At 46.0% G+C, this 15,822-nt stretch overlaps 1 protein-coding gene across 3 annotated transcripts in view; it reads left to right on the plus strand.

The window, feature by feature from the left end:
• Nucleotides 1-15,822, plus strand: part of myo1ea (myosin IEa) — a 157,413-nt gene that overhangs the window by 69,390 nt on the left and 72,201 nt on the right. For all 3 annotated transcript variants that reach the window (XM_078241408.1, XM_078241409.1, XM_078241410.1), the window contains exons 7-9: nucleotides 7,268-7,399; nucleotides 9,429-9,563; nucleotides 11,282-11,414. In XM_078241408.1, coding sequence (XP_078097534.1) covers nucleotides 7,268-7,399; nucleotides 9,429-9,563; nucleotides 11,282-11,414 — 400 coding nt within the window. The remainder of the gene's footprint in view (nucleotides 1-7,267; nucleotides 7,400-9,428; nucleotides 9,564-11,281; nucleotides 11,415-15,822) is intronic.

Raw genomic sequence — 15,822 nt, forward strand, 5'->3', positions numbered from 1 at the left:
TGAACCCAAGATCCCGGTTGAGGCCGTCCTCATGTGTGCGGAACTTGGCTATCAGTCTCTGCTCAGCGACTCTGCGCTGTGTGTCATGAAGGCCGCCTTGGAGAACGCTTCCCCGAAGATCAGAAGCCGAATGCCCGTGGCCGCAGAAGTGTTCCCCAACAGGAAGAGAACACTCTTGCCTGGTGATTGTCGAGCGGTGTTCATTCATCCGTTGTCATAGCGTCTGCATGGTCTCTCCAATGTACCATGCCTCGGGACATCCTTTCCTGCAGCGTATCAGGTAGACAACGTTGGCCGAGTTGCAAGAGTATGTACCGTGTACCTGGTGGATGGTATTCTCACGTGAGATGATGACATCCGTGTCGATGATCCGGCACATCTTGCAGAGGTTGCTGTGGCAGGGTTGTGTGGTGTTGTGGTCACTGTTCTCCTGGGGGCTGGTAGTTTGCTGCGGACAATGGTCTGTTTGAGGTTGTGCGGTTGTTTGAAGGCAAGAAGTGGGGGTGTGGGGATGGCCTTGGCGAGATGTTCGTCTTCATCAATGACATGTTGAAGGCTCCGGAGAAGATGTCGTAGCTTCGCCGCTCCGGGGAAGTACTGGACGATGAAGGGTACTCTGTCCGCCGTGTCCTGTGTTTGTCTTCTGAGGAGGTCGGTGCGGTTTTTCGCTGTGGCGTGTCGGAACTGTCGATCAATGAGTCGAGCGCCATATCCTGTTCTTATGAGGGCATCTTTCAGGGTCTGGAGGTGTCTGTTGTGATCCTCCTCATCCGAGCAGATCCTGTGTATACGGAGGGCTTGTCCGTAGGGGATGGCTTCTTTAACGTGTTTAGGGTTGCTCCACTTCTCCAGCTTCCACCCTAAACACGTTAAAGAAGCCATCCCCTACGGACAAGCCCTCCGTATACACAGGATCTGCTCAGATGAGGAGGATCACAACAGACACCTCCAGACGCTGAAAGATGCCCTCATAAGAACAGGATATGATGCTCGACTCATCGATCGACAGTTCCGACGCGCCACAGCGAAAAACCGCACCGACCTCCTCAGAAGACAAACATGGGACACGGCGGACAGAGTACCCTTCGTCGTCCAGTACTTCCCCGGAGCGGAGAAGCTACGACATCCTCTCCGGAGCCTTCAACATGTCATTGATGAAGACGAACATCTCGCCAAGGCCATCCCCACACCCCCACTTCTTGCCTTCAGACAACCACACAACCTCAAACAGACCATTGTCCGCAGCAAACTACCCAGCCTTCAGGAGAACAGTGACCACAACACCACACAACCCTACCATAGCAACCCCTGCAAGACGTGCCGGATCATCGACACGGATGCTATCATCTCACGTGAGAACACCATCCACCAGGTACACGGTACATACACTTGCAACTCGGCCAACGTTGTCTACCTGATACGCTGCAGGAAAGGATGTCCCGAGGCATGGTACATTGGGGAGACCATGCAGACGCTACGACAACGGATGAATGACCACTCGACAATCACCAGGCAAGGGTGTTCTCTTCCTGTTGGGGAACACTTCAGCGGTCACGGGCATTCGGCCTCTGATCTTCGGGTAAGCGTTCTCCAAGGCGGCCTTCACGATACACGGCAACGCAGAGTCGCTGAGCAGAGACTGATAGCCAAGTTCCGCACACATGAGGATGGCCTCAACCGGGATCTTGGGTTCATGTCACACTATCTGTAACCCCCAATACTTGCCTGGGCTTTCAAAATCTCACTAACTGTCCTGTCTGGAGACAATACACACCTCTTTAACCTGTGCTTAACGCTCTCTCCACTCACATTGTCTGTACCTTTAAGACTTGATTACCTGTAAAGATTCACATTCCAACCATTATTTTGTAAATTGAGTTTGTGTCTTTATATGCCCTGTTTGTGAACAGAACTCCCACTTACCTGACGAAGGAGCAGCGCTCCGAAAGCTAGTGGATTTTGCTACCAAATAAACCTGTTGGACTTTAACCTGGTGTTGTAAGGCTTCTTACTATCCTTCCCCTCTGCCAAACCTGAAGATTCTTCACGCAGATCACTACGCAATAAATCTGCAGGGTTAGTATTTGGGTTTCAGCAACAAGGTGAGAGGCAATGCCAGAAATGACATGAGGAGCATGGAGTAGAAGCTTGTCTTGGATTAAATGGTCTCCACGTTATAACCTGCATTTTTCTAACACGCTGGTTCCCCAAAATCACTTTCAAATAAAGTATTTGTTATTACAATGGATACAGGAACTCCAGAAACAACAGTATATTTCGAAAAAGGAAATAAAGTTCAAATGCAAATGAGGTTTTTAGCCGTTTCTCTGTGTTTGTTGCTGTCAAGCAGTCAAAGGTCGAGCATGTACTGAGCACATCCTCATAGAATCCCTAAAGTGCAGAAGGAGGCCATTCAGCCCATCGAGTCTGCACCGACCACAATCCCACCCAAGCCCCATCCTCATAATCCCATATATTTACCCTAGCTAGTCCCCCTGACACTAAGGGGCAATTTTAGCACGGCCAATCAACCTGACCCGCACACCTTTGGACTGTGGGAGGAAGCCGGAGCACCCGGAGGAAACCCACGCAGGGACGGGGAGAACGTGCAAACTCCACACAGACAGTGACCCGAGCCGAATTGAACCCGGGTCCCTGGCGCTGTGAGGCAGCAGTGCCAACCACTGTGCCGCCTGGGACGGTGTAACTCTTGTGTAAGTCAGTCACCTACACAAAGAATTGAGAAATGGCAGGTCTGGCCGGTGGAGTTGGAAACCTCTCCCAGCTTCCTTAAGATCAGAAACTAAAGTTAGAAAGTCAAAAATGGTAGGTTTCGGCGTGTGGGAGACGGATGAATCCTCTGTCAGGAATTCTATAATTTTATTACACAGTGTTACGTCTTTAATTATTGGAAGCCTAAATAAAAGGAAGGAATATCGCAACAGAATGTACAAGGAAGAGGAAAAGGAGGAATAAAACTTTTTTAAAAAGTAACAGGAATGGTTAAAAAGGTTGGCGAACTTGTGCGATTAATTGGAGAGCTTGCAAAATTAAACACAAAAGTAGCCAACTCGATATGTGTTCTCTATAGACAGGGTGAAAGTAATCTTGTTTGCAGGAGGATTGGCTGTCATAAAACATCTTTTGCAGTTTATATTCTTGTTTGGATCGGATTTACTTGATGTTGAGATTGTGCTAAATTGAGCCATTTTGTACATTGAGTTGTTGAAAGGTTCCTGGAGGTTGCCGGGCTTGCTCTCATGAAAGTTATGTAATAAATTTATGTTATTTTATTTATTTATAAATTTATTTTATGTAAGTCCTTTGCAAGTCGTGAGAAAGTTTGCAATAAGGGACAAGATACTCATTGTTCACTTGTTGCAGAACAGGCTTCATTTAAACATTTTTTAAAAGTTTATTTATTAGTCACAAGTGGTCTTACATCAACACTGCCGTGTGTGAAAATCCTCTAGTCGCCACACTCTGGCGCCTGTTCGGGTACACTGAGGGAGAATTCAGCATGGCCAACGCATCTAACTAGCACATCTTTGGACTGTGGGAGGAAGCTGGAGCACCCAGAGGAAACCCACGTAGACATGGGGAGAACATGCAAACTCCACACAGACAGTGACCCAAGCCGGGAATCGAACCCGGGCCCCTGCAGCTGTGAGGCAGCAGTGCTAACCACTGTGCCACCCCAACAATTTCCAACATGTGAGAAGACACTAAGGCGAGTAGATAGTAGATGCTTCTCGAGATGATAGAAGAGATGGACGCTTTTGCATTTGTCCTAACAGCCAACCTCAGGGCAATGTTAGTGCAGATCTTGGAGGAGATTATTTATGTTCTTAGTCTGTGCTGATCCTAATGGGACAGAAAATGCCACACAATGTTTTTTGAACTGTGACTTTGTTTAAATGCTAGTTTGAGTTCAGTCAGAAGATTACAGTTCAGAATCGGGCCGTCAAGCCCATTCATTATTCTTGAAGACCAAATCATGAACTTCCTCCTCCTCATCTTTCTCATTTCAATCCCTATGTGAATCTATTAATAGCTCCGTACGACTCCGACTTTCCTTGAAATAGGCTCTCTCTTAAAGCTAGCAACTAATTCAACTTTCTGATTTCTCTGGCAAACTGTTTTACACTTGGTCCAATGCCCAAAGAAAAAGTAAAAATGCTCTTACTTCTAATCTAGCCCAAGAGAGTTGCGCTGTGAATGTCTGGGCTCACTGTCCAAAATAAATGGCCTGCCTTCCTCAACCACCTTTTCACAGTTGTAAAAATCAGTAACGTCAATCATCTTCTCTCTACTGAGAAGGTGCTTGTACATACACCTGTCAAACATACTACACCTGTTTTCAGTAGGTGCTGGGTGACAGGAACTCTGTGCCGACCTGTCTAAGTCCAGGACTTCTGTTTGGCTCCAAGGTTATCCTTTATCACTGGGACAGGCCTAATCATTTCAAATGTGGCTGAGGGAAGGAAATAAACTTTTTATTAGCAGCCTGGGGGCAAATTGCCAGGAAGGAAAGGAAAACAGTATTAAAACTAAAAATGGATGATAAAGGTACAAAGTCCTCTCCAGGCTGACGTTGCCAAATGTAGAAGGAAAAGACTTTTAACACTTTGAGCTTCTCCAGATTTTTCTTTCTTGTCGAACACACTTTTTAACAAAGCCAAATTTTGTGCACAATCCTGTCATCTAGGATGTCGTTCCCTGGTTAATGGGTGAATTATTTGGGGAATGTTAAACTGGGAACATAAATGGAGCAAGGGCTTACTTACCCTTTCTCTGCTTCTGGTTGGCCGACTGGGAATATACTTCATTGGGACCTCATCCAGGCCTTGATGCTTGAGTAAGGGAGTTGTAACTGATGCCCTACAAGAAAGCCTGGGCCTGCCCCAGGTTCCCTCAACCCAACACAGCCCTCCTTACCACTTACTGTGAGCTAAGAACTGTCAATCCTTGGAGGCAGCCTCCAAGCCCCCATACAGTTTTAACGGTCAGGCCAGCTAGGTTTGATGAGAAAGTTGGGAAGTGACGTAACCGGGTCTGGTTATTAAAATTAGTCCTACTCCTGATGCCAAATGATGCTGAGACTCGCTTCGCCGCATTCTCACCCAGCAGGAAAAATCGACCCCATTGTCCCTGGATCGCTCTTCGGATTTCCAACGCTTACCCAGGCAACTTCAGAAGCTGATTAATGTCAGTCATTGTACACACTTCCCTAGCAGGCCAGGTGCTAAACAGATTTATTCACATACTGTCATTTATAGCAGGAAGCAATAAGTTGTTGAAGCAAGTCAAAAGTGACAGCTTTGAACCAGTTCATGAATGGATTCAACAGACAAACCTATCGGTCAAGTCCCTGTGAATAGTTGCATTTGCAGATATACACATGCTTCCTGGAGTAACTGCTGGACGCTTACCAGGTACAATCCCCTCAGAGTTCCATCGACATCTTTCCCATGGAGCTATTGTCTCAATGTCTATCACGGCTCGGTTGAAGTTACAAGTTTAACTCGTATATCAGGAAGTGGGAAGTTGAATCTGGAAGTTGAATCTGGTGGGTGTGTAGCAGGGGTCCGATTAGCAACTGCTTGTAATTACCCCCACGACGCCGACTTTTCCAAATCCCTCTGCTACATTGCCCCATCACTCAAATACCCCCTGACAATAATCGGCACATGCAGCTTGGTGATATGAATTGTTAATAATACACGTAATACCTGAATAGAACGTGAATGTGTTTATGCAACTCAATTCACTGGGCAACCACAAACTTACTCACTGACCGCTTCCCTGGTATGAAATAGCTGAAACTGATTTTTACTTCTACCTGTGGCGTAACCGAATCAATCTAATGTTTGGGATTTTCATTGGCTAAAAAGCTACCCTTGGTTTTACAGTCCTTCCATTGAGTGGCTTCCATCCCCAAACATTGCAGTGGCCAAAGGGGGATTAAACAAAGGATTTAAAATGTTGGGTTTTTTTGGGGGGGTGGAGGGATTGGTTGGCAAACTTATGAAAAAGAAAATTGAAACTGAAAGATTTAAAATCGATCAGCAAATTAATTTGAAAGAAGTGATTTGCAAAAAGAGCAAATGTGATGTGAGAACGAAAACCTATTTCACACAGCGAGTGGTTTGGGACTGGAGTGCGCTGCCTGGAAGTGTGGTGGAGGCAGGTTCAATCGAAGCATTCAAGAGGGTGTTAGATGATTACTTGAGTAGAGAAACAAAGTGAGGGATATGGGGAAAAGGCAGGAGAATGGCGCTAATTCATGATGCTCGTTTGGAGACATGATGGGCCGAATGGCCTCCTTCTGCCCTGTAACGATTCTGTGAACATGCAGAAGCTGCCCGAGAGGTCAAGCAGATATGTTCACATTTTAATTAAAATGAACTAACCTAGTTGTACAGGGTTAGCATTACAGCTCATTGGAGCAGATTTAATACTGTAATACTCGTGCTTCTTTTCAGTGTTGCTGGGTGTTACCTAAAACCTTATAAAACTAAAACATTCCAGGAAGCTGACTGGTTTTGCAGGCTTTTGATGGTGAATTAAAGGGCTGATCCTACAATCAGGCAGATTTCACGATCAGCTTCTCTCCGCAGGAAGCCTCACTCGAAGGAAACTCTGGGCAAGGAATCACTGACGTGCAGAGCCTGATTTTCCATATTCTTAAATGAATAGATTGGGAAAAGCAGGAACCGCAAGCCGGGATTTCCCAGAGTGTGCTCCCTGTGATTGTCCAAGAGAGAAATTGGCCAATAAATCTACAACTCCCCTGAACTCCTTTCTGTTCCTTTGTAAATGGTTAACCTGTAGTAACACTGAAACATCTGACTGTGCTGCAAACTATAAATTCCGATGCCAGAGCAATTTTAGTTCAAGTGTAAACACTAATTTTTTAAAAGACAAGTTTTGAGGCGTACCAGGAAAATTACTGTTGATTAAGTTTGGTGATGTACATTTATTTGCTCCCTCCTCAGACTTAGACATTATTCCATACCCTATAGCTAAGGAGGGAACTTATTTAGCCATTTAAATTTGACTTTCTAAATTAAGCGGGTCCAATAAAAAGTTAAATATATATGTGATGATTGTTGGTAAAACACAGCAGTGGTAACTGTGCAGTGATATAAAAGTGCATGGAATTCTACAGCTCTGATGCACCAGTTAAATTCTTCGCCGTGTAATTCACGGCTTGTTCTATTTGTGCAGTTTTCTCTGTTATTAAAAATATGACTGATCTCTGCAGGGGAAATACTTTGAAATCCAGTTCAGTCCAGGTGGGGAGCCAGATGGTGGAAAAATCTCCAACTTCCTACTGGAGAAATCCCGAGTTGTAACACGGAATCCTGGAGAACGAAGCTTCCACATTTTTTACCAGGTTAATAGCCAAGCTTTTATTCCTTTTCCCCGAGAGTGAGAATGTTTGACTCAAATTGTGGGTGATCTAGGGAGACACGGGGCTGACTTCTCCGACATGTCTGCAATGCGAATGGTGGAAAGTGCAGGTATCCAGCCATTCTCCACTCTCAAGATATGTTTAAGGATGCTTCATGACATTGTACCTTTAAAAAAAACCCACAACTAGTAAATGACGTGCTCCAAATTCACTCATAGGCAAAGACTATCATACAAATGAGCTGAAACATTAAAATATATATATATATAAACATTTGGCCTACTTTAGCTGCTAATTACGTATTATTACGGTATCCTGAACAGGCTGGGCTTCCCGCAGATGGAATTTAATGTGGGGAAGTGTGCTTTGATTTGATTTATTATTGTCACATGTATTGGGATGCAGTGAAAAGTATTGTTTCTTGCGTGCTGTACAGATATATTGGCCTTGCAGGGAGTGCAGAGAAGGTTCACCAGGTTGATACCAGAGATGAGGGGTGTTGATTATGAGGAGAGACTGAGCAGATTGGGTTTGTACTCGTTGGAATTTAGAAGGCTGAGGGGGGATCTTATAGAGACCTATAAGATAATGAAGGGGCTGGATAGGGTAGAGGTGGAGAGATTCTTTCCACTTAGAAAGGAAGCTAGAACTAGAGGGCACAGCCTCAAAATAAAGGGGGGTCAGTTTAGGACAGAGTTGAGGAGGAACTTCTTCTCTCAGAGGGTGGTGAATCTCTGGAATTCTCTGCCCACTGAAGTGGTGGAGGCTACCTCGTTGAATATGTTTAAATCACGGATATATGGATTCCTGATCGGTAAGGGAATTAGGGGTTATAGGGATCAGGCGGGTAAGTGGAACTGATCCACTTCAGATCAGCCATGATCTTATTGAATGGCGGGGCAGGCTCAAGGGGCTAGATGGCCTACTCCTGCTCCTATTTCTTATGTTCTTATGTACAGACAAAGCATACCATTCATTGAGTACATAGGGGAGAAGAAAAAGAGAGGGTGCAGAATATAGTGTGACAGTCACAGCTACGGTGTACAGAAAGATTAGCTTAATATAAATTAGGTCCATTCAAAAGTCTGATGGCCACAGGGAAGAAGCTGTTCTTGAGTCGGTTGGTGCATGACCTCAGACATTTGGTGCGTGGGGTCCTTGATTATGCTGACTGCTTTTCCGAGGCAGCAGGAAGAATGTGCAAACTCCACGCAGGGGCAAATGTGCAAACTCCACACAGACACAAGCCAGGATTTGAACCCGGGTCCCTGGCGCTGTGAGGCAGCAGTGCTAACCACCATGCCGCCCCCAGGAAATATTACTACAATTGTGAAACTACACCTGGTGTACTGTGCAGTTTTGCGCTCCATCTTCAAGGAAGGATATACTTGCATTGGAGGCAGTACAGCGAAGTGAGAGGCTGAGTAACTTAGACTTAGAGTCTCTGGAGTTTAGAAGTATGAGAGGTTATCTCATTAATGAAAGTAAGAAGATTCTGAAGGGACTTGACAGGGTTTCACCTGTCCGGGGAATCTGGAACACAGGGTCACAATCTCCGGATAAAGGGGCAATTATTTGGGACTGAGATAAGGAGAAATTTCTTCATCTGAATCTTTGGAATTCTCCACCCCAGAGATATTGTGGATGTTGAGTATATTCGAGGCTGAGAGAGACAGATTTTTGATCTTTCAGGGAATCAAGAGAAATGGGGAAGAGGACGGGAAAGTGGGGTTGAGGTCGAAGATCAGAGATCGCATTGAGTGGTGGAGCAGGCTTGAGGGCTGGTAGTCCTGCTCCTATTTTTTAGGTTCATATTCATTTATACATGGAGGATTGGACACTAAAGAAGAAGATAGTCTTTGTACGATTAAGCAGTTGGGTTTGCACTGTTATTAACATAATTTGCTTTGCTAGTATTCCAATTGCCTAGTTGTGTAATTATGGAACTGAAGTTGAGGCACATGTTGACTTTTGTTGAAACTCGGCCTCATTAGTTTTGTTTTTCTTCCAGCTTATTGAAGGAGCATCCACAGACCAAAAATCCAACTTGGGAATCACCAACCTGGACTACTATTTTTACCTCAATCAATCCGGTTCCTACAAAGTGGATGACATTAATGACCGGAAGGATTTTCAAGAAACTTTGGTGAGGTTTTATTTTGACTTCACATTGCCAGCCATCTCACATTGTATTGACTTAAAACATCCCTCTGGTTAGATCTGTGTTGTCCATTAGTTGAATGGGTAAATGCCCCTCATGGTGTGGTACTGTGCCCTGCAAACTGACATTTGTCAGGTTCCATCAGAGTTGATGCTATATAATATGGCCCCTCATTGTTTAAAAGTTTAAAAATTTATTTATTAGTGTCAGAAGTAGGCTTACATTAACACAGCAATGAAGTAAGTGTGAAAATCGCCTCGTCGCCACACACCGGCGCCAGTTCTGAGGGAGAATTTAGCATGGCCGATGCACCTAACCAGCACGTCTTTCGGACTGTGGGAGGAAACTAGAGCACCCAGAGGAAACCCACGCAGACACGGGGAGAATGTGCATTCTCCGCACAGACAATGACTCTAGCCGGGAATCGAACCTGGGTCCCTGGTGCTGTGAGACAGCCGTGCTAACCACTGTGCCACCGTGTTTGCAAAGCTTCTTCTCTTTTTAAAATTGGAGGCTCAGTCAAACAAAGCCTGCAATACCTTTCTGGAAAACCAAAACCAACTGGCCAATCTCTTGATTCTTCTACAAGATCCTGGGATATTTATCTCCTTCAGTCACTTTCAGAAAGGAATGGAATTTTCATGAGTTCTTCACTTGTAGGCTTTCCTGTAAATACTCGTAAAGTCCAAAGACATGCTGGTTAGGTTCATTGGCCATGCTAAATTTTCCCTCAGTGTACCCGAAAAGGCGCCAGAGTGTGGCGACTCGGGGATTTTCACAGTAACTTCATTGCAGTGTTAATGTAAGCCTACTTGTGACTAATAAATAAAAACTTTTAAAAAACGTTTTGCTTAGGGAAGGTGATGGCCTAGTGGTATTATCGCTAGACCATTAATCCAGAAACTCAGCTAATGTTCTGGGGACCCAGGTTCAAATCCCGCCACAGCAGATGGTGGAATTTGAATTCAATAAAAAATTATCTGGAATTAAGAATCTACTGATGACCATGAAACCATTGTCGGAAAAACCCATCTGGTTCCTTTAGGGAAGGAAATCTGCCGTCCTTACTCGATCTGGCCTACATGTGACTCCAGAAACGGGCGGCACGGTAGCACAGTGGTTAGCACTGCTGCTTCACAGCTCCAGGGTCCCGGGTTCGATTCCCGGCTCGGGTCACTGTCTGTGTGGAGTTTGCACATTCTCCTCGTGTCTGCGTGGGTTTCCTCCGGGTGCTCCGGTTTCCTCCCACAGTCCAAAGATGTGCGGGTTAGGTTGATTGGCCAGGTTAAAAATTGCCCCTTAGAGTCGTGAGATGCGTAGGTTAGTGGGATTAGCGGGTAAACATGTGGGGGTACGGCCTGGGTGGGATTGTGGTCGTTGCAGACTCGATGGGCCGAATGGCCTCCTTCTGCACTGTAGGGTTTCTATGATTTCTATGATGAGAAGCTGATTGTGGTTGATTCTCAGCTGCCCTCGGGCAACTAGGGATGGGCAATAAATGCTGGCCAGCCAGTGACGCCCATGTCCCACGAATAAAAAAAAATTCAACAGACCATAAATTGTAAACCAGCAGCGAGCCAAAAGATTCTCCACATCACTCGCCTCCTCGGATATTTGGAAGCTTTACCAGCAACTTAAGGAGCCAATCGGTCTGTTTTGCACGTGTGGATGTTACATGATTTTCAATGATATTTTGTTTGCAGCACGCTATGAATGTGATTGGAATCTTTGCGGATGAACAGGCTATGGTTCTACAGATTGTGGCTGGCGTGCTTCACATGGGGAACCTCAGTTTTAAAGAGGTTGGCAACTATGCTGCTGTAGAAAGCGAAGAATGTGAGTACTTTGTTTCTGAATCGTACTGGAGTCGGAGATGCAATGGTAAATCTGTGCAAGACCACAGCTGGAGGAGCACGTGCAGTTTTGGGCTCCATCCTATAGGAAGAGTAACCCGCCTACTGTTTTATTCACAAGCCTATTAGAGGAAACCATTGTAGTAACTGAGCTGGTAAAGGATGTTCCTGTTTGCAAACAGGAAAACGCTAGGGATAAATCAGGAAAAGATTAAATGATGCAAACATTGGCTAGATCCATTGTGGCTGCCACTAACTCCTTATAATCCTTCTAATGATGTGATTGGAGCACAAATTGGAGATAGCAATGTGCCTCCAACAGTCTTGTAGAAAATTTAAAGTTTATTTATGAGTCACAAGTAGGCTTACATTAACACTGCAATGAAGTTACTGTGAAAATCCCCTAGTCGCCACACTCCGGCGCCTGTTTGGGTTCACTGAGGGAGAATTTAGCACGGCCAACACACCCTAACTAGCACATCTTTCGGATTGTGGGAGGAAACCAGAGCACCCAGAGGAAACCCACGCAGACACGGGGAGAATGTGCAAAGTCCGCACAGACAGTGACCCAAGCCGGGAATCGAACCCGGGTCCCTGGCACTGTGAGGCAGCGGTGCTAACCGTGCTGCTCACGAGGGCTCCTCATAATATTTCTGCAGCAGATGTAATGGAAAGGAATGAATGAAGTTGTTATTGTTGACTCGGACCTGTCCGATTCTAAGAACGTTGTACAGCAGAATGAATGTGAAATCGGTTTTAAATTGTCAGGCCCAGATGAGTAGAGGGAGTGCAGCTTCACCGGGTATTGCCTCATGTAGAGAAAGAGCTGGAAATATTGGTTCAAAGGAAAGGGGGGGATTTGATGGTGTTTATAAGGAAACAAAAATTGGATGGGTCCAGGGAGATGGAGCAAACTGTTTCGAGTGATTGAGTGATTCAGGAATAAGGGACATTTATTGCGAGTGGAGGAGAGGAAAGGTTTCTAGAAAAGAGTTACGAGGAATGTATCATCAAGTTAGCAATTGAACCAGAAACCATGGTAACATTTAACAATAGTTTTGGTAATTCATGTGGGGCAGAATTTAGGTTCTTCCCATTGGTGGGCTTGTGAGAGTGGGGAGGGGGGTGTTGTTGGCTATAAAGTCTTCAGGTGATCTTTCCACTGGACCCTCTCCCAGCTCAATCTCTCTGCAATTTAGACTGTCCTGCCCACCCCTGCTCCAATCCAGGCCCACAAGTGGCCAATGAATGATCACTTAAGGGCCGTTTCTCACCCAGCCTCAATATCTCGGCTTGCAGGGGTAAGTCAGGGGAAGGAGGCTGGGGGAAAACCCCAAAATGTGACTCTGTTCACCCTCAAGCAGTTCGCGGATGCTGGGAAGGGAAACTCCACCATTCAGAAAATCCTGGCCGTGGATACAGCCTGGGACTGTGCGGAGAATAACTATCAACATGGAACTGCTTGGGCCAAACAACCCACTTCTATGTTGTAAGTTCTATGTAAACATTAGCAAAATCATCACTGACGCTGAGATTTAACCACACTGCTTCTACATTCCTGGAACCATTCATGCATAACTTCTCCTGCACTGGTCCGCACCATGGTTGTGGTATTCAGATTCCGGGACTTGCCTGTGACACATGGCTTAGTGTGGCTTTGACCATCTTGCCACTCCCTAGCAACCTTCCAATGTTCGTGCCAAATATTGAGGTAGATTCTGACTGCGTGATGGTGTAAACGGATGAGAGAAAATAGTACTGCCCGTTTTATATCTCTTCCGGCTTTCATTTCCACCTTCACCTCCACCAGGAGAGAGGAAGCAGCTGCCAATTCCCTATCACCCATTTTACACTCGCACAATGTCAAGGTCACTTCAATCGTACATCAGCGAGTAATTCCTCAATCAAAATCGGAGGAGGTGGTGGGCCTAAGTTGGGTTTTTCTATTCCTGAATTCCTGGGGAGGTCTAGTGGCATTATCACCAGACTATTAATTCAGAAACTCAGCTAATGTTCTGCGGACCCGGCTTCGAATCCCGCCATGGCCGATGGTGGAATTTGAATTCAATAAAAAATATCTGGAATTAAGAAGCTACTGATGACCATGAAACCATTGTCGATTGTCGGAAAAACCCATCTGGTTCAGTAATGTCCTTTCGGGAAAGAAATCTGCCGTCCTAACCTGGTCTGGCCTACATGTGACTCCAGAGCGACAGCTATGTGGTTGACTCTCAACTGCCCTCGAGCAACTAGGGATGGACAATAAATGCGGCCCAGCCAGTGGCACCCATGTCCCATGAATGTGTTACTCATTGAAGGCAGCGATTTGAAACTGTTCTCCCCTCTGAAGTTTAGTATCCATTGTTAAAACAGTGAGGTAAAATTTCCTCTGGACAGAACGATAATCAGATGGGTTCTACGATAGGTGATTGACATCTCTTGGCTACTGTCCAAGGTTAGAATTACAGTCCAAGGTTAGAATTTACTCCAGTGCATCTAATTAACCTGGAGTCTCCTTTGAAGATTTGGAAAGGCTGGTCTTCCATTCCACTTTGGTTTACTGCACTATACTGTACTAGCAATAAATAGACCTCTTGAAACAATAAACAAACTTCAGATGGGTACTGTCGGTTAGTGCACTGAACATTCCTTCTTTCCTCAGGAAGTGTTTGATTTCCTGTTCCTTCTCTCATGCGCGGTTTCCCCTTGTTTGGACACATAGCCGTATTCTGTTCCGTTGTGGACCATTTTGCAGCATTCCCTAATTAATTATGGAGCATTTTGCCCCCCCCCCCCGGGATTTTAGCACCTGCCTGCAGCAGTCTACATCCTGTTCTGAAACATCTGCGCGACCAGCGCTGCCAAAACCCACCAGCTTCACTCTAATTTAAAGCAGCGCTCCTTCAACTGACTGCAAACACCCTGTGACTGGCCTGTGACCAATATTCACCATCTACTGAAAAAAAAAATCCTCCCTGAATTCCCAGCAGTGTGAATTCCCAGAGCTCCTGACAGATTCCCATAAAACAGGATGCCTCTGGTTGGTCTGTAAGCGTTCATTTTGGGAGGATTAAAGTTGGTTTTTGAATGCTGTCCAAAGGTACAAGAAGGATATGGGGCTGGATTTATCCCCACCCACCCCAGAGGGGAGGCTGGTAAAATACAGTGCCTGACCTTCCCACCACCTTCCCGCCCACCCCTGACTTGCCTCCTATTTCATGTTCAAGGGGAGACATTAGGCAGCCCACCTACCCTCGGGCCTGTTGAGGCCTTTACACCACTAATAATGGCTACTTCAGGGCCTCATTCTATCTCTGCTGCTATTTTACCTATGATGGCGGGGAGGCCCAGACCAAGTGGGAAGCCCCATAGCTTATACGATGTGGGCTGGTTTTGGGCAGGAAAGAGGAGGGAACCTCCTTTTTGGAGGTGGAGGGTGCTTAGTCCCCTGTGCCTATGGGGGGCAACCCTGTCAAGTCATACTCCACTTTAACACACCTCCTGGTGTTTCAGCCCTGGTCCCCTCACCCACTCCTCCTCCCCCTCGCTGGGGTCTGCCAGCCAGGCCCACAATATCCTGGACTGACCTGGCAATCCGCTTCTTCTGTGGGGGAGCTGCCTGTAATCCCAGCAATGCCCGCTGTTTGAACTTGGCACTGCTAGGACCACAGAACTGCTGGCCAATCTGATTGCTGGCATCTCTCTAAGAATCATAGAATCCCTACAGTGCAGAAGGAGGCCATTCGGCCCATCGAGTCTGCATCGACTTTCCGACAGAACATTGTACACAGACCCACCCTCCTGTCCTATCCCCATGCCTTTACCCTGCTAATCCCCCTAACCTACTCATCTTGGAATACTAAGGGGCAATTAGCATGGCCAATCGAACTAACCTGCATATCTTTGGACTCTGAGAGGAAAACGGAGCACTCGGAAGAAACCCACGCAGACACAGGGAGAACGTGCAAACTCCACACAGACAGTGATCCGAGGCTGGAATTGAAACCGGGACCCTGGCACTGTGAGGCAGCTGTGCTAACCACTTTGCCACCATGCCAGAATTCTATGATTCTACATCCTGTTGATGATTGAAGGATTGAAATCAAACCAGAGGCAAGCGATCTGCTCAGGTGGTGAATATATAAATGATACCACCATGTGGAGCATCCATGTTGGCACCAGATCCTTTCAGTGCTTGTACTGTGTCAGCTGTGTGAGTTAGTGCTAGCACTGCAGGTCCGCTGTGATGAAGGGTTTAAGTCCCTGTCCAGAGGCATGAACGCAAGTTAAGGCTTACACACCCAATGCAATGGAGAATTGTCCTGTGTGCCCTGGTCAATATTTATCCTTCAATCATCATCACTACGACAGATTATTTAGTCATGCTCATA

This window comes from Mustelus asterias, chromosome 24 (assembly GCF_964213995.1).
Source record: "Mustelus asterias chromosome 24, sMusAst1.hap1.1, whole genome shotgun sequence".
NCBI classification, from domain to species: domain Eukaryota; kingdom Metazoa; phylum Chordata; class Chondrichthyes; order Carcharhiniformes; family Triakidae; genus Mustelus; species Mustelus asterias.